Source organism: Heloderma suspectum, chromosome 2 (genome assembly GCF_057233095.1).
Source record: "Heloderma suspectum isolate Gila_16-S chromosome 2, 16-S_ref, whole genome shotgun sequence".
Classification (NCBI taxonomy): domain Eukaryota; kingdom Metazoa; phylum Chordata; class Lepidosauria; order Squamata; family Helodermatidae; genus Heloderma; species Heloderma suspectum.
Genome location: NC_139459.1, coordinates 205350661 through 205369848, shown reverse-complemented (window position 1 = coordinate 205369848; position 19188 = coordinate 205350661). Strand labels below are relative to the sequence as shown.

General features: G+C 40.6%; 1 protein-coding gene across 1 annotated transcript in view; it reads right to left on the bottom strand.

Annotated features, from left to right (window-relative positions):
* Positions 1–2721: 2721 nt before the first annotated feature.
* GNA13 (G protein subunit alpha 13) overlaps positions 2722–19188 on the bottom strand; it is a 48601-nt gene continuing 32134 nt past the window's right edge. Inside the window, exons 3-4 of the mRNA XM_084837514.1 lie at positions 11465–11515; positions 2722–6628 (exon numbers count right to left, since the gene is read on the bottom strand). Coding sequence (XP_084693640.1) covers positions 6056–6628; positions 11465–11515 — 624 coding nt within the window. The 3' untranslated portion in view covers positions 2722–6055. The remainder of the gene's footprint in view (positions 6629–11464; positions 11516–19188) is intronic.

Sequence of the window (19188 nt, the reverse complement as noted above, 5' to 3'; positions counted from 1 at the left end):
GTTCAAAGCAGACATGACCTATCCTGAATCAAGTTGGGATGGGTGCAGGGTGTTCTAAATAGTACCAGAAAGCAACTTCCATCTGTCTCCTTCAAAGCAAACTCCTCCCAACTGGAAAATTTTGTGTAAGCACTGTGCACAACATACCAATGGAAGGGCACACAAAGACAGACCCCAGATCCTGCAGACAAGACGATTTCAGATTATGTCAGAAGATTCTGGCTGCTACTTTTCCATTCCAGAAATCAGCAACACCTCCGTTTCTTTCAGCCTTTGGTACCATCAAAGTAATCAGGCTTTCTTGATATTTGCATAAACATTTAAAAAACTGGGTCTACATTAGTCCTAAACCCCCTGCTCAGCAAACATATAGAAGTCATTGTTGAAAACGCTAGTTATTTAAGGTAATTTTTATTGATGTTCTTCCACCTCTCAATTAAAGTGGAGCTATTTTTGGACACATAGCTAAAAGGTCCATTTTTTTTACTCTGGATTTCATTCCTTGATTTTTTTGACAGTTGATGGACATGTTGTGTGAAGTATTCTGGCTGGGCAATCACTTAAAAAGTTTAGGTTAAACCAAAAGAAGTTATTTTTCCTACACTGGCAGGATATAGTTTGACCACCATCCATAGTACATTTGCAGCAGGTCATCATGATAAGCAGGCTGCTTAAACAAACTGATTTATGAGTATATTTGAACTGCTTTAACTTGAGGCAGCTGGAAAGCAAAACTGAACCTATTATTCATAAGAGTATTTCAGGGAGAATGGACCACACCAAAATTCTGACAAGCACATACAACTTACAGTGACCAACATCCAAGCATTCTTATTTTGACAGTGTAGCTGGGAACTGTACCTGACTTGTAATGTATGTTTAGTGATTGCAGCTTTCAGATGACCTTTTGATAAAGGATGATTCCCATTTATTATTGGATAACGCAGAAGAGATGTAAACTACAAGGGAAAGAGCTGTTTGTTCGCTTCCACCCAGGAGTTTGAATCCTGAATCAGCCGCTAAACTGTGTGTTAAATACATATCACTATATGCTACTTATTTCTTGATTTGAAACTGCAAGTTCTGAATGCTTATACCTATGCCATCTTGAGCCCTGTAAACAAGAGCAGGGTATAAATTAAACAAGCAAAACATGATAGCAGTACATCTTAACCAGAAAGGTATCTGGCTACTTCCAGTGGCTATGGGTGGGGCTTCGGTGGGTGTAGCTCCTTTGCTTGGAGAATTGTATCTGAAATGAGGAACACACAACCACAGAGACTACTCCAGAGAGGCCTTTGTTGAAACTTCACACAAGTGTTGCTCTTCTACCCTTTTCTGCTTATTGTGCAACTTCAAAGCTACATTTACAGGAAGGAAGACTTGAGAAATTTCACTCATGCAGGGCATCTTGGGGGGGGGGGGAGAGAACCAACTTCAGATAAGACACAAGGATACGTTCCATGAGACACATCATAAAGCTCTTTCCTAATACTGACATATTGGTTTAGAAGTTGCTCAAATTGCTCTTCTGTGTCAACATGCTTAATATTATTTTGCAGATTGTCACCTGAAACATTTCCTTTGAAAGGCAATGTTCAAGGTACAGCCTGCAAATGGTGGTTTATTTTAGGCAACTTAATACCAGCATATGTTTCAGAATGACTAATTCTCTTATGCTGCAATCCTATGCAGAGTAAACCCTGAGTAAACCCCACTGAAATAAGTGGGACATACTAGTGACTTAGTGCAGAACAATTCTCTAACTAGAAAACTCTTCCTATGAAATAATGGAATAGTTTAATTAAGTGGAACTCTCATTCAACTAGGCACTGTGTCTATGCTGTTGCTGCTTTAAAGGCAAGGACCTGTAGAAACTGCAACTACTTACTACAGAATTCAACCGCCATGTTTACAAAAATGCCCTGGATTGCAGAATGTGAAGTCTAGAACTAAACAATAATAAGTTCTTCCAACACTCCAATCTAGGAAACCCTTACTTTACTTCAGTGTTTTTCCCCTTTTACTCTTTAACATTCTTCTTCCTCCAAAGAAATTCCAAGTTCCACTAAACGGTATAATTTCAGTAAGAAGAAAAACAAACATAACCAAATGTACATGCAATATTCTCTTTGCAGAATTCACAGATCCCAGTTTGCCATTGCATCATATCTATGTAGGAGGACTAGTAACCCCATATTTCTGGACTGCTCCAAGCCATAAACAAAATAAGCTGCCCACTTCCATACACATTGTAGAAGGGAAGAATCACAATTATGTAAAGCAACTAAAATAGACGCATCCTTTAATTATATGGATATCAAAATAGAGCAGTTCAACTGCTGAACATTAGTAGGATGTTAGATTCATTCACACATTGAAAAATAAATCTTCATATGGTAGGAAACCTCACCCTCAAAGGCCTCTGCTCTTTTCTAAGTTCTGTATACCAAAATCCTTCCCATGTTTCAACATGGGACTTTCCAATCCTTTGTATCATTCTTTCCTTGGAGTTCTTTTCCAAAATTGTATGCAATATATTAGTGGAGGCGTGATCTATACTAAACTTTTCCCTTACCTTTTGTACACATTCTGTGTGTTATCTCTAGAACAGCACTTCTTTTTCCACTGTCAACAATGCACACAGTTGCTTCCTTGGTGTTTGCAACTTGAAGAGTTAAAGCAGCCCCACCAAATAAAATGAAGCTCAGGGTATATAGCAGTATTTTAATCGCTGTTTCAAAGCCAGACAGTTGTCAAGATTGACTGCATTGCCAGCTAGCTAAAACAAACCTGTTTTAAAAGCACAAGGATACAAATTCCATATACACAGTGCGGATGTATACTGTTTATTTACCGTCAGTAATTTACTTTACATAAGGCAATATTAATGGTTGGAACACCTGCAGAGTATGTACAGAGAGCAATGTACAACTAAAGGAGGCTTTCATCTATTAGTAATTGAACCATTTTAAAACTATGCCTTTTAAGTCTTAAGACCTTCTTTAGAAATAATTTATTGCCAACGCAGAACAAAGGCAAGGGGGGCATTTACAAAGTAACAGATTTTCTTAGTCCCTGGGAAGTTACAAAAGTTACACATATAAAAAAGCCACAAAACACCCCATATTTATACAAAGCTAATACAAATCTTGGTTTCATTAAAGATTCTGTGAGGTTGTTACAAAATATATATTTTAGAGAAAGGCTTTATAGAATGTAAGCTCTCACTGCTGTTGAAGGGCGGGAAAGCAGTTTTAAATAAGTGGCAATTATTTGCTTTCAAGTACAAGATAAAGAAAACTGCAAATGGCACTATTACAATGTTGTGTAATTCTTCCAATTCTGATCTTAAAGATGTCTTTTTGGTACCATCAAATAGAGAAAGGCTGATAACTGACTTGTGAGCAATTGACTCTAGCATACACAAAACCTAATCAGCAGCTTGAAAAGAACCCAGCATAATTGGAACTGATTAATTGGACAAGGGAGAGGAAGAAATGAGAAAGAGCCATCACTGGGCTAGAGGATGAAGGCTAGAATATGCGGGGTGATGATTTAGACTATGACATTGCTTACTCAAGATCCAGAATCTGTTTAAATGTTTCTGGTGCCAACAATGATTTCATAGTAATTATCCAAACTAGGGGTGACACACAGTTGTGTGCATCTTTCCCATGATTTTTTCTTTAAGCAGAAGCTGCCTTTGAAGGTTAAGTGGAAAATTGTCTGTGAAAAGGGGTGCTTAACCCCCCACAGCTGCTTTGGATTTAAAAGGCAGCAGGGAAAATATACACGCGAGACTGCACATCACATGCAGTTTAAGCCTTACACTGGCCATGTATGTAAATCCACTGCAAATTTTAAAATCTTCAATTTTATTCCCAAATCACAGATTTGCCTTAACAAATAAATTGAACCTCTTCACTGTCAGTTTATAGCAATTTTTCTGGAGTACAATGGCAAATTTGTACCCAATTAACAGTAACCTCTGTACCCCATTAGCAGTATTATAAAACTGAGCCAGTGAAACAGCTTTGGTTATTCTTATTTCTTCATCTAAGTTGTTAGTTTCACATAAATATCACAATTTGTTGGATTAAACTGGTAGGGAAATCTGATTAAAAGTTACTGTCCCATTAACAATGTCATTATCCAGCTCAATGTCTTTATCCAGCTCAATTTAGCAGACAGAGATCAAGCAAAATGCAGTCTAATCCCACAATATACAAATTTTGTCAGAATTCTGAAAGAAAGCTTGAGTGGGAGAAATGGCACTGCCTGAACATGTATACTCTGTTTCATTTTAGAACACTTAGGATTCTGAACATAACATTTTTGTATTTCCTAGCAAATATGCAATAGCTAATTATCATTCTAAGTGGTGTCTGGAAGTCTATCCTGGCTACTGAGCTCTTTCCCCCCACCCCTCGCAAAAGCCACTCTCAGGTAAACTGGTACTCTCATTAAGGCCACTGCAAGGAAAACAAATTTAAGAGGCACTCTAGGTTAAAATATCCTACATCAATGAACAATGTATGGACTAGGCCCACTGAAGAATTAAAAAAGTATGAGCCTGTTCTATTAAAGCACTTGATTGGCACAATCTCTTGGGTTACATGAATCTAACATGTGGCAAACTTAAGTTGATTTTCAAAAATATGGATAGTTTTGCTGACCGAGTTCCTTCCACAAAGATGACATAATAGTAGCACTTAGCAACTGAGAGTAATAGCAATGCACTAAGTTTGGCCTGTGCAACAGAAAAGGAAATTGTGATACTAGTCTCTCGTCATGTTATCCATTAAAACATTTATGGCAGTAAAGCATTAGAACAGGCATACATGTCAATCCTTTTTGTAGATCTTATGCTATGTTTTAAACAGAACACCTGTGATAAACTTTACAGTTAAACTAGGGTGTCCAGAATAACTGGTAATATATGGGCTTTTAAACCAATACCTGAGAAATCAAAAGTATCACCAGTATCCTCAATTTAGATGAAAAGAACCCAATAAGTCAAGAAATCTGTTTTACCTCCAATGAGTGTTTGTTTGCAAGGCTGAGTTATTGTGGTGCGTAGTAATTGAGGTGGAAGGTGGAGGTCCTTTTAAAAATTTCACTTTTTGCCATATGGTATTCCTTGGAGATCCTTCAGTTGCTTTATCTTTTTTAAAACAATATATTGGCCAGTGCTGTGTTAACTACAGCTGTGTCCACTCTCAATGTTGTCATACTACTTTAACAAGCTGCATCTGACATCTATAAACACTGTCACTGTTTAGCAGAAACAAATATCATGCTGGTTTCCTCCATTATTCAACCACAATATCTGAGCTAAATGAACAAAAAACCCAAGAAGCATTCTTAAATAATAGATTATTCACAGCAACTGACAGCTTTCAAAGCTGCAAGCAGCCATGATTTAAGCTAGTTTAGTTCCAAACTGTAAAAGCATAGATTTTGTCAAACCATATGATCTACAAATCACCAATCAAGACCTGAAGTCCCTTATGCAGGATTCAACTTGCTTAAAATATTCAGTGGTAGTGGACCATAACTGTTCTCCTTTCTGGTACCATTTGTGAGCACCCTCTATTGGCATGGAAATAGAAATGCATTTGTAAACTTCAGATACAGCTTAACTATTTGACAGAGTAGAGCTGTTTGCCATACAGAACAATCGGTGGTGGTGATGGTGGTTGGTCAACTTTAAATCTTTCTATAGCCCTTTCACATGCCAAACTGCTTTAAACGTAGCAAGTTTCAAAGGTAAATTCTTTCAACCGCGTGTCTACAGGTTAATAGATGTTAAAGGAGTACAGGCTTTATCAATCTGAAAAGATGGCAGAGGTTAAAACTTGTAGTTAGCTTTACAAAACTAAAGTCTGTTAAGAAATTAAAACTGATTCAAGATGGAAAATACAGTAGAAAAGATGAAAGCCTGAATTTCAAGAGAAATTGGCAATAACTAGAACAGCAGCAGATCTGACAAGACCAGTTTTTTCCAACTCCTGCTGTAAACTATTAACACAAATCGAAGTCTTTTTGCACATCACTGTAGCATGAGCTGCTTGAGGTTGTCATGAAGGATGGTATCCTTGACATCACGGAATACCAGGCGGATGTTTTCTGTATTAATAGCAGTGGTGAAGTGGTGGTATAAGGGCTTCTGCTGCTGGTCCCGGCGTTTGGTACGAAAACAATCCACCAGGAATTTTTGGACATCTGTTAAGTTATGAGGATCCCCTTCAAACTCTGAGAAGTAGTCTTTGATGCTCACTTTTTGAACTTTTTCCTCAAGTAAGTCTGTCTTGTTTAGGAAGAGAATGATGGAGACATTGCTGAAAACCCGGTTGTTGACTATAGTTTCAAAAATGTTCAGAGATTCTGTAAGGCGATTTGTTAGTCGATCCTCCATAAGTACCTGGTCAAATTCACTTGACGAAACCAGGAACAGTATTGAAGTGACACTGTCAAAGCACTCAAACCAACGTTTTCGCTCTGACCTTTGGCCACCTACATCAACCATCTTAAAGGGAACATTTTTAATCTCAAAATCGTATTCATGGATCCCTTTTGTAGGTCTTCGTGCCAATAGAATATCTTGCTGTGATGGAAGATAGTCCTAAGAAAGAAAACATACCTTAGTTAATAACACCACTGTGTATGTTAAAATGAAGTGCCATAGAAAGTTAGAAACAGAAAAAAGATATTTCATTACCTGAACATTTAAAAAGAGTTGCAAATCAAGTTGTGTGAAGGACACAACATCAAAAGTTGAAATAATTATGAGAATGATAAGCCACTAAGGGCGCAATCCTATGGCAACTAGACAGTGGATAGACAGCCATAGGACTAGTCCGTTTCCAGGAAACGACTCGGAGCCCGCACTCTGAGGTCAGTTCCGGGAGAACTGCCTCCCTGCCCCTGCTGCCCCCTAGGTGGCATGGAACATCCCCTGGCTCCATGCCTGTAAGAGGAGCGCAGAGCAGGGGATATTCATGGGGGCGGGGAGTGCAGAAGTGCTGGTACAACGCTTCCTATCCATAATCCAGCCTCCACCCCCAACCCAGGGACCCATGGCTACACAGCCCCCATCAGCTGTCTATCCACGAATGCAGGGTGGCCAGAGCATGGAGAAGATCCCCTCCGTGCTCCACCTGCCTTGCATTGGATAGGCGGTCACCTCCAAGTGCGGAGGCAGCTGCCTATCCCAATAGGATTGCTCCCTAAGGCTGAAATCCTATGGTTCCTGGGTGTCCCAGGGGCCCTCTATCAGGGAAGAGGTCCACCCCTGGAGGGGGACAGCCAATCTCTGAATGCCCATTCTAGCTGCCATGGAAACCTCATAGACTCAAGAGCCCTTGCCTCACCAGAGCTCTGACATGGGTAGAAGCATAAGGTTCCCTAGGTCTCAGGGGGAGGCTTGGGAAAAGGCTAGGACATGCAGGATCCAAAGCAGTCCCATTTCACTGGCACACCTGCAAGCTGGCAACAAATTTATGTCAGACTTGAAGCTAGCATAGATTAATTCCCTCCCACTGCAATCAATGGAAGAGAACTCTGAGGGAGGGAGAAAAATGACCCAGAAAAGTTAAAAACAAAACAGTGAAAACTGCTCCTTCCTTCCTTCTTCACATATCCCTTTGGATATGGAGGATTCGCCACCTTCGGTTCTCCCCACCCATCTACAGTAGGATTTCTCTACCCATATCTCTCACTTAATTGGTTAACAAACTTCAGTGAAAAATGAAAGCAGAAACTAATTTGGAAAAGAGGAATTGTTTAGTCTAGGCTTCTATTTTATACAAGCAAGCTGGCACCAAGTTGCTGACATCCTGCAGAACTACCCATATTATTAAGACCAAAAATAGGGTACCTTTAGCTGAACATTAAATAAGCCCATAAAAGTAAACAGAAACTTAATTCTCCACTAAAGAGATAGAGAGATGGATCAAATTCCATCCTGTCATTTCAAAGGGTCCTAATAGCACTTTCTACAAGGAGAAATGAAGCAGGACAAAAGCTAATAGAGTTTTGCCAAGAGAACACGCTGATCATAGCAAACACTCTTTTCCAACAGCACAAGAAGCGACTCTACACACGGACATCACCAGATGGTCAATATCGAAATCAAATTGATTATGTCCTTTGCAGCCAAAGATGGAGAAGCTCTATACAGTCAGTAAAAACAAGACCTGGAGCTGACTGTGGCTCAGATTATGAGCTTCTTGTTGCAAAATTTCAGCTTAAATTGAAGAACGTAGGGAAAACCACTAAACCATTCCGGTATGACCTAAATCATATCCCTTATGAATATACAGTGGAGGCGAGGAATAGATTTCAGGGATTAGACCTGATAGACAGAGTGCCTGAGGAACTATGGACGGAGGTCCGTAACATTGTTCAGGAGGCAGCAACGAAATCCATCCCAAAGAAAAAGAAAAGCAAGAAAGCCAAGTGGCTGTCTGATGAGGCTTTACAAGTGGCTGAAGAAAGAAGGGAAGCGAAAAGCAAGGGAGAAAGGGGAAGATATATCCAACTGAATGCAGATTTCCAGGGAATAGCAAGGAGAGACAAGAAAGCCTTCTTAAATGAACAATGCAAAGAAATCGAGGAAAACAACAGAATGGGAAAGACTAGAGATCTCTTCAAGAAAATTGGAGATCTCAAGGGAACGTTTTGTGCAAAGACAGGCATGATAAAGGACAAAGAAGGCAGGGACCTAACAGAAGCAGATGAGATTAAGAAGAGATGGAAAGAATACACAGAAGAACTATACAGGAAAGATCTGAATGTCCCTGATAGCCATGATAGTGCGGTCACTGAACTTAAGCCGGACATCCTCGAGAGTGAAGTCAAGTGGGCCTTAGGAAGCATTAGTAACAACAAAGCTAGCAGAGATGACAGTTTTCCAGCTGAGCTATTTAAAATCCTAAAAGATGATGCTGTTAAAGTGCTGCATTCAATATGCCAACAAATCTGGAACACTCAACAGTGGCCACAAGACTGGAAAAGGTCAGTTTACATTCCAATTCCAAAGAAGGGCAACGCCAAACAGTGTTCAAACTACCGCACCATTGCGCTCATTTCACATGCCAGCAAGGTGATGCTCAAAATCCTACAAGCTAGGCTTCAGCAGTATGCAAACGGTGAACTACCGGAAGTACAAGCTGGGTTTCGAAGAGGCAGAGGAACTAGAGATCAAATCGCCAACATTCGCTGCATCATGGAGAAAGCAAGAGAATTCCAGAAAAACGTCTATTTCTGCTTCATTGACTACGCTAAAGCCTTTGATTGTATTGATCACAACAAACTGTGGCAAATTCTTAAAGTGATGGGAGTACCAGATCACCTTACCTGTCTCCTGAGAAACCTGTACGAGGGTCAAGAAGCAACAGTAAGAACCAGACATGGAACAACCGATTGGTTCAAAATTGGGAAAGGAGTACGACAAGGCTGCATATTGTCACCCTGCTTATTTAACTTATATGCAGAGTACATCATGAGAAAAGCCGGGTTGGATAAATCACAGGTCGGAATTAAGATTGCCGGGAGAATTATCAACAACCTCAGATACACAGACGATACCACCCTAATGGCAGAAAGTGAAGAGGATCTAAAGAGCCTCTTGTTGAGGGTGAAAGAGGAGAGTGCAAAAGCTGGCTTGAAACTCAACATTAAAACAACTAAGATCATGGCATCTGGCCCCATCACTTCCTGGCATATAGAAGGGGAAGAAATGGAAGCAGTGACAGATTTTACTTTCTTGGGCTCCAAGATCACCGCAGATGGTGACTGTAGCCATGAAATTAAAAGACGCTTGCTCCTTGGGAGGAAAGCTCTGGCAAACCTAGACAGCATAGTAAGAAGCAGAGACATCACCTTGCCGACAAAGGTCCATCTAATCAAAGCTATGGTTTTCCCAGTAGTAATGTATGGCTGTGAGAGCTGGACTATAAGGAAGGCTGAGCACCGAAGAATTGATGCTTTTGAACTGTGGTGCTGGAGAAGACTCTTACGAGTGCCCTGGACTGCAAGGAGGTCCAATCAGTCAATCCTAAAGGAAATCAACCGTGAGTGCTCATTGGAAGGACAGATACTGAAGCTGAAGTTCAAATATTTTGGCCACCTAATGCGAAGAGAAAACTCCCTGGAAAAGACCCTGATGCTGGGAAAGACTGAAGGCAAAAGGAGAAGGGGACGACAGAGGATGAGATGGCTAGATAGCATCACGGATGCAATGAATATGAACTTGAGCACACTCCGGGAGACAGCGCAGGCCAGGAAGGCCTGGCGTGCTATGGTCCATGGGGTCATGAAGATTCGGACACGACTGAACAACTGAACAACAACAACAAGGAGACTTAAAATTCTAATGTATTCCTGCTAACTTGGATCAATCTATAGCAAACGGAGAACTACAGAACAGCTTTAAAGATAAACCAAGCTCGAACGAAAGCTCACTACTTTTCAGTGTGTGGGGCTACAAAGGTTTGCAATTGGCTTTCCCTTCTGGATGATGTCATTCTTCAGAACCAGACATGCAAACCCATAACTCTGCTTAACAAACAGAAGAATGTACAAGCAAAGAAGTTAGGAAATAACCAATGACTTAAGAAATGGAATAGTCAGTTTGAAAAATGACCATGTTAACTTCTACCTTTTCTATACATTTCTGGAACTCAGGCACAATTCAATAAACCTGAGAGAAACTGTGGCCCCACATATGCTATTAACATCAACCATAACATTATGGTTAACCATGGTGGCCAGATTCAGACCATATGCTGCAACCTCACTGCATATTCATAATGGCATAATGGCAGCCACAATTACTCCTACAAATTTCAGGAGATCCATGCCATATTTGGTTAGACCCCAGCTGACGAGACCCACGCTGAACAGACCCACACATAACCAGAACATGGCTAATGAGGTCATTTTAAGTTGCTAAACATGGCACTTTTGCACTAGAAGTGTGAGTTCCAAATGAACCATGAGAGGTGGGTCAAAGAAATGCTAACATAAAGGATGGAATATGGAAACCATTTAAAGTATTTGGGGTGGGTTCTTGGAGCTGTACATAGACTAGATGCCACTTGGTCCATGCCAAAAAAGGGATGTCATCTGTGTGAATTTTACCTATTAATCAGTAGTGTTTTGTATGACATATGTTTATTATCTCTATATATGTATGTCTTTGTTTTCTTGTTTGTCCATTTTAATACATATGTATATGTAAATGAGGGATGGGAGAGGTAAACGGATGCACAATAGTCCCTGATATTCTCTACCATAGTCCCTGATATTCTCTACCAAACACCATACAGGTAATATGTTGGCCTGTTTATAACATAAATAATTCAACTTCCAATGTTAGAAGCTACAAATATAAAAAACAAAATGCCTTTCGGCATGCAGTAGCACTTTAAAAGGCAAAATTAGAGATTAAACTTACTGGTTCTCCAAGTTTATCCAAGTTGTCCAGAAAGTATTTTATCGATTCCCCCTAAAATTAAGGAAAAGTACAGTTATTTTCCCCCATAGATAACATACATAATTAGAGCAGTTTAATGGGAATTGGGCAATTCAAAAATAGGGTTTGTCTGAGTATTACTAAGCACACTTAATTGAAAGCAAGCTCCACAAAGATCTATGGAACTTTAATCAAATCAACAACCACAATCTATCACAAAGTTAAGCACACTGATTTCAGTGGGTTTAAGTATTCTTAATTCTACTGAATTGTGGCCTATGTATAGAATCAGAGTGTGCAAGTCATTAACAGTTTATAAGTTCTGCTTACAATCATTACAAATAGAGGGAATTACTTCAAGCTTGGCAATCTTTTGTATATAATTTGGTGCTCATTGCTTGAAAGGACAATATCAAGGAAAGATCAGTAAACTGAAATTCTTAAGAATTATAGGTTGAAAAGTCCCTATTTCAATGAATGCAACAGGCTCTAGGCCAGTCTTCCTCAACGTGGTGCCCCCTCCCATATATTATAGACTACAACTCCCAGCACTTCTGACTATTGATCATGATGGCTGGTGCTGATGGGAGCTGAAGTCCAAAACGTCTGGACTTCTGTAGGCAGTAGCAAAGAGAAATTTAAATGTCAAGAAAGTGCAAAGCCACCAACTACAGAGGCTGGAGTGTAAGACTAATCCATCTTTTTTAAGAAAGTGCTGTACTTCAAATTGCCTTTCCATGTATTACGTATCAGCACGCAAAACTGGAACACAACTTCTTCTGTGACCAAAGGTCATCTGACTCCTTGCTCCAGCTTTTAGTATAGATAGATGAATTATCTTAGGGTGACATTCTTCCAGGAATTAAATTATTTCCATCTCACTATGAAAACTGAGTATTTTCCAAACCATGCAAACAATCCAGTTTTATGGGCAATGTGGTACGATTTTATAAAGGCTCTTTATAATGAGAAGCCCAACGGTTACTATGCCCCATCTCAAGCTAGTATAAAAAAGGAACCACATTAGAGCTCAATTCACTCAAGCCAGTCCTAGGAAGAATAATCTGTACTGATGTACAGAAATCACCCTAGTCTGAAGCAGTATTCATAATCGGCGAAAACAACCACACCCACTTAGACATGCACAGTAACAAAGGTCTGCAACAAAATTTCATGGCAGTTTTTGTGAATGGTCAAAACAGATTAACTATTTAAGAGAATCAGCCAACACATCCAACGACAAAACAGAAACATATCAGGGGCTTAAGTAAAAGACAAAAAACTGAATCTCCCATATTCATAGAAGTTTGAAAATTATGCCTTTGATCCACACAAAATGGCAGAAGACACTTGTTGGATGAGGTCTAATAAATCTACACTCATAGTCACATAATCGCTACTTCTTTCTCTTTATGCAGTGAACTCCAACTAGACTATCCATGTTGCGTGTAGAGCAGGGGTACACAACCTTTTTGGCTCCAAAGGCTGCATTGAGTGTCTGCTGAGGTAGCAACGCCACACATACATGTGCACACACATACACATTCACATACAACTCATATACAACATATAACACACACATCACCCATTTAAATCCAACTCCTGCTGTCCAACAGTGTTTCAGAGGCCAGGCACCTGCTTTGATTAGATAAAACCAACTCTCCATCCAGAAAACCCGATTCTCAAACCAACCAGGAATTGTATTTCCTAGTCCCTCTCCTTCCTCTAATCCACTCTTCCTGAAAGACTCTGACATCCCACACTCTGGAACCTGGAACCTTTTCAGAAAAACAGAACAGGGAAAAAATGGTTCCTGTCACAGAAGCCCCATTCCAAGAGGGTCCTAAGAAGCAGGCAAAAGCCTTCAAATACAGTTTCCTAGGTTGCTCCAGGGATGCTTTAGAAGAAGCTTTTTATGGCACGAATCATAGAGCGCAAACAGTCAGCATTTTTCCTCCCCTCCCCTCGCTTTTTTTTTTAGGGGTCTGGGTGACCGCCAGCAGCCCATAGTTTGGTGTGACAGAGGAATCCAATAGTAGGTTGCCTCCTCCCACTGCCCAGAAAAGGCAGGGATCATGTGAGCTAGATTTCCACACTAGGTCCAGTACTACAAGGCTCTTCCCCAGTTCCATCCCATGGCCAAGTATGAGACAGAGTACCAGCTTACAAGTCTAATTATATAAACAGTAGGGCTGTACCCTAAAAGTGGATCCCAAAGCAGGTCAGGGTGATTCGGGCTGAAGCAGTCTGGTTTTGGAGCGGCCCAAAGTGCGTTGGATCAATCCCAAAGCACTTTGGGCCACTTCGGCCCAATCCATGCAGCTGCCCACCCAGCCACATGAGCCCCCTTGCTCTTTACCTAGACCCGTGAGGAGCACCATCCCTGTCTTGGAGGGAGTCGCCATGGCAACTCTTCTTCTTCCAGTAAGTAAATGACGCGTAGATGGCCGTAAAGAGGCCATTTACATCTGTAATACTGCACAGATGGCCCCTTTTACGGCCACAATCTACACGCCATTTACTTACCAGAAGAAGAAGACCCCCTCCAAGGCAGCAGCAGTTGCAGGCGCTCCCCACAGATCCAGGTAAAGAGGTGCAGGTGGCTCGCGCAGCTGGGTGGGCACTTCCGCTGTCCAGACTGTGCTTCAAATTCATAGACTGAAATGGGTTGGCCTAGCTCCGGATTGGCCTGAGGCGGGTCGGGGCCAATTTGGAAGCTCTAAATCAGCCTCCAGAGCAGATTGGGGGGTCCCTGCACAAACAAGGTAGAATTGTTCCCCTATCCCCAAGTTGGTCTAGCACAAGCTGGAGAATGGTAGATGAAACACCAATGTGATTTAAAGATCTTAGACCAAATGTGTATCAGCCACATATGTAGGTAAGGGTATGGCTTGGATGTTTCTGTCAGAATAAATAAGAAGGAACTCACAGTAAGTGCCCAATATTCCATTCTCCATCTGGTATGAAATAGGCATCTAATGGTGCCGGGGCAGGGAGTCTCCAGCTTGTAAAGTTCCCCATCCAGCCTGCAAAGGCTTGAGCTCCCTCCATGGGCTCCTTCCCAAGCTTCCCCCCCCCCAGGGGGAGGGGAGTTGGGGAAAAGGTGGGGAAAGGAATCCCTTTGGACAGAAGGTGGAGAGTAATCCCTAACAGAAGAATGAGCAGCACTGAAGGGGAATCCCCTTGTTATCATCAAAGGGATTCCCCTTGGGGACCAATGTTTGCATAACTGGCTGGCACTTGACAGTTACTCATGGGGAAAGTGCAAGATGACCTGTGAATGTTAAGCCATTACTGAAAGGAGCCCTTCTCCTCTGGTCTGAGTGCCACCTTCTAGTCATGCTGATAAGACAGGAGAAGCCACTGTACAACCTAGATGCCTCCTTTAGAAATAAAGTAGTAACTGTTGCCACAATTAGCCAATTAGGTTCAAAGATACTACAGCACTCTTTCAGACTGATTTTGTGTCTGCACTGCACTTTATCATAGCTGTGTTTACCCTATGGGACTATCCACTGAACAATCAACATACAGAATAATTTATCCCACAGTAGGCATAGATGTAACTGATCTACTGTCTAGAAATAAGCTTGACTACAATCACACTGTGGAATTCAGCTTCAAGAGTAAATTTGTTACCTTGAGGTTATAAAGAAAAACCTGCAAGTATGGGCAATTATCAGTCAAAAACTAGAAGGGGCCTTCTAGTAGTCAGGACGTAGTATTTCTTCACTTCAGTTTCTTCATCTCAAAATCTGTTGCTCCTCAGCCCCCCTAATTCACTGACAAATGAGAAAATATTTGTCAAAGTGCCACAAATTTCCCAGCTAAAACAAAGTTTGGAAACTGGTCTAAATTGCACAACTGGAGGAAAATTAAGAACGTTTAGCAGGAATTCTACACCCTGGATTAGGGAGTGGTTCACACTCAGCCACTGGCTTATAAACTGTGCTATATTTACGTCAATATTTCTCCAAGGTGCTCAGAAAATGGGGGGGGGGGGGAGAGGCATGTATCTCATATAACTTCCTATTCGTGTACTAACAAAGCCCAGACCTTCTGAGCTTCTACAATGGAAATACAAAAGAGCCTTCAAAACATTTTCTGCCCTTCCTAAATTCATGCTAACACAACCTAGATATAGCTCACCTTCCATGCCCAAGTCTAGCTATCCCTTCATTTTGCAGATGTTATCTTTAAAAGAGAGTCTTAGGCTGCAATCCTAAACACACTTAACTGGCAGTAAATTCCACTGAACTCAATGGAACCTCAGTTGACATATATAGGATTACACTGGTAATCATTCAAAAGTTATGGATTGTGCTATATCTCATCTGTACCTTTGAAGAGGAAGAAGTCAACCACTCAGTAATTTGCTTGAGGTCACAAAGATCTCTGCGGTGAAAGAGGGAGCTGAATTGAGGTTTCTCATGACCAAGGATAGCATTAAATGCTGGATTTTTCAACCACAAAGCAAACCATGTTCTACCGATATCAAAGACAGAACAACCTTGACAAATTTTGCAAACCTGTATCGTATTATGCCTGACTTTAGCACCTTAGAAAACTTCCACAGATCTTACCTATAAGAAGAACTAGTTACATGAGGATTAGACTTATTTTCCAAGTCATTATCTTACTTAGCTCACCATGTAGTCATTCAAGTCCAAAAGGGTACTTGCAATTGGCAGAAGACCAAATATAAATAGTTGGGATAGCAAGCTGAACATTTCGACTTTAGCACATAATTGTGTCCTTGTAAAGGAAAGATATGGTTTGTGCATCTCTTTAACTGCTTTAGCAGTTTAATTCACAAAACCCTAAATGCCAAAGTATAAAATACATTTTTTTAACCAAAGAATTATTACTGCCAGTTTCAAGCTTTGTTTCAAAACTGATGTTCACAAACAGATAGAAACTATGATGATCCATGAAATCTGACTCTATGTACCATGAAATCTCACAATCTCACCTACGGTTGAATACATGAAATAGAGTCATTTTCACTCAATATTATGGTGGACTGTGGTACCAGAAGTGTTCAACACAGTCACAGTGGTTACCACAACTCAGAGAGCACATTTAAATCTACACAAGAAACTATGCTGTACTGATACTCCCAAATGTCTCATCCCAGGGTTGCTTCTGAAACTTAGGCTACAATCTTATACATACTTACCTAAAAGCAAGTCCTACTGAACACCCTGGGACTTACTACCCAGTAGATATGCATAACATTACACTGTCGGGAAAGTGTTGTGCTAAACACAGAAAAGCCTTTCCCAACCTGGCACCCTCCAGATGTGTTGGACCACTGGGAATTATGGGAATTGCAACCCAACACATCTGGAGGGCACCAGGCTGGGGAAGGCTGCTCTACAAGCAACATGATGCAGATATTTCTCTGCACTACTAAGATCCACTAAAATACTTTTCCTGTGCAAGCCCTGTTAAAATGAATGGAAGAGTGAATCACATCCATACCCACTGCCTAGATTGGAAATCTAGTGGTACTTCTAGTATTTTCAGTGGGCTTAATGCATCAACAAGTAGTCATAATGGGGCTTGCTTCTATTCTTAGTGGGCAGAAAGGTACAAGTAGCATCAGAGTATACTATATTGGTATAGGCAAAGTGACATATGAACAGGGAAAGTAGGAAAACAGCCAAACAAATAAGAATAGCAAATTACTCCAATGCAAATGCCTTCTTTAAAAGCCATGTTTTTGCTGCTCAAAAAGTGGGCTACTAGGGTGCCACAGTAAAAAAAAAAAGTTGTATTGTGTTTCCATCCACCATTCTTTGAGTGTTTTGTTCTGCTTCTACTGGTTAACCCAACCTCTACCGCTACTGAGACTTTGACTCTTAAAAGAGTCCTGGTCTGTTTTAGCAGCCTCAGGCTGTGGCAATGTGGCATACTAGTGTCTTCATGGCCCAAGGTCTCAGAGTCTGAGGACAGTAATGGGGCCTCCTTCGGATGCAGGGTAGTCACCTCCTGAGGTTCCTCTGGAGAACTGGGTCCTGGCTAGATGGAAGCCTCACAATACCTTCCCTTGGCTGAGTCTTCTCCTATTGACTCCAGAGACTCTTCTGAGGACAAGGAGTCAGAACTCTCTAATGATGATTGTTTGGGGTGCTGGTCCATGACACAGGGGGGATAACCAGCAGGGCTTCAGATGTTCAACAGTATACATTCAAGTTCATATGGAAGGAGATAGTCCTTGAAATATTCTTGTCCCAGAGTACTGAGAGCATGAAAGGCTAAGGTCAACATTTAGACTTGGACCCAGAAACAAATTGTAGCCAATGAAGCTGAAATAACATCAGATATACTTTTCAAAGGCAGCACCACATACAACACGTTAGTATAATCTAATCAGGATCTGAGGAAGATTTAACTGATTTACCTCTTAACTTAAAAAAAAAATATCCATAGACAGGTAGATTTTTATTTGTAGGCTGAATATAATTAGTTTTGTAGGTTGGAGATTATTTATTTTGAAGTAATGAATCTGAATTTTGCTTTACCTAAGCAATTAACAATAGGATTCAAGATGGTGATCATATGGCTATTCTAAATGCTAATAATCATTTCTCCAAATTGTATGAAACTAGGTACTGAGTGCCATAATCATATCAAATTTCAGATACTTCTGTTAAGAATTTATCAAGATATAGCAATTAAAGATTTTTCCTTGTCCTGTTTTTTCCCGTTCACTTTTTTGCCCATAATATACCTTTGCTTTCTTTTTCTTGCCCCTTTAAATGCACCCCCCCGCCCCCAAAATCAAGGGTATAGCAGAGGACTTGCCTTTCCTGGTTTTATGAAAATCCATTATGTATTTATCAAATTACAAGGCTTTAAAACCTCAAAGTAGGTCAATTGATAATGTAAGTCAATTTCAGGTAAGAGCAGTTTAGTGCAGCCAAGGGTCTGTGTCAAATTTAAGTCCTTTGTGTGGAGCCTCTTCCCTAATACACATAGAATGTTGGTCCTGCCCCCTGCTTCTCCATCCTACTTTCTTTAGCAGCTGCAAGCTTCCTCCATAGTCTAGTGGTAGCCATCTTTGTTTAGAGAGGACGCTCCACCCAGAAGACTCAAATCAGGCACTGAACATCAATATATGCATGTTAAAACAATCACAGAAAATATCAAGATGAAGCTCTAGGTATAAAAATAGGTTAAAATCACCAGCCATTTTTCTATTGACACATACGTGTGCACAGCCCATCAGTTTACTTGCATTGCCACCCTGAGTGCCCTTTTCTTGGAGGAAAGGCAGGGTTTAAATCAAATAAAGTAAATAAAGAATTTGTAAGGTGCTATCATCAGTAAAGTGTTAACATTCTTGAATCAAATGGACTTCATTTAGGCTCTGGTGTTTCCAGTAGATTACAGAGATTCTTCAACAAAACACTAATACCAAAAGTTGCATGAATCTCTGTACACAAAGATAGCAGAGTAGCTTTATAACATCTTTGTTACTTTGGTACAAAATTAAAATAGTCCTTCTGTCTTTTGGTTGGCGTTCAGCCAGTGCCTCTGAATGCTCATGGAACATCTGCTCTCTTTTTGAATTCATCAGTGTTACCCAGGGCCAAGCTCAAGCTACAGGCCCCAGTCTTCTTTCCGACGGAGAGATCTGAGTAAACTACAGATGCTCACTGTTAAGTACACTGATTCATAATCAGTAAATATTCCATTTT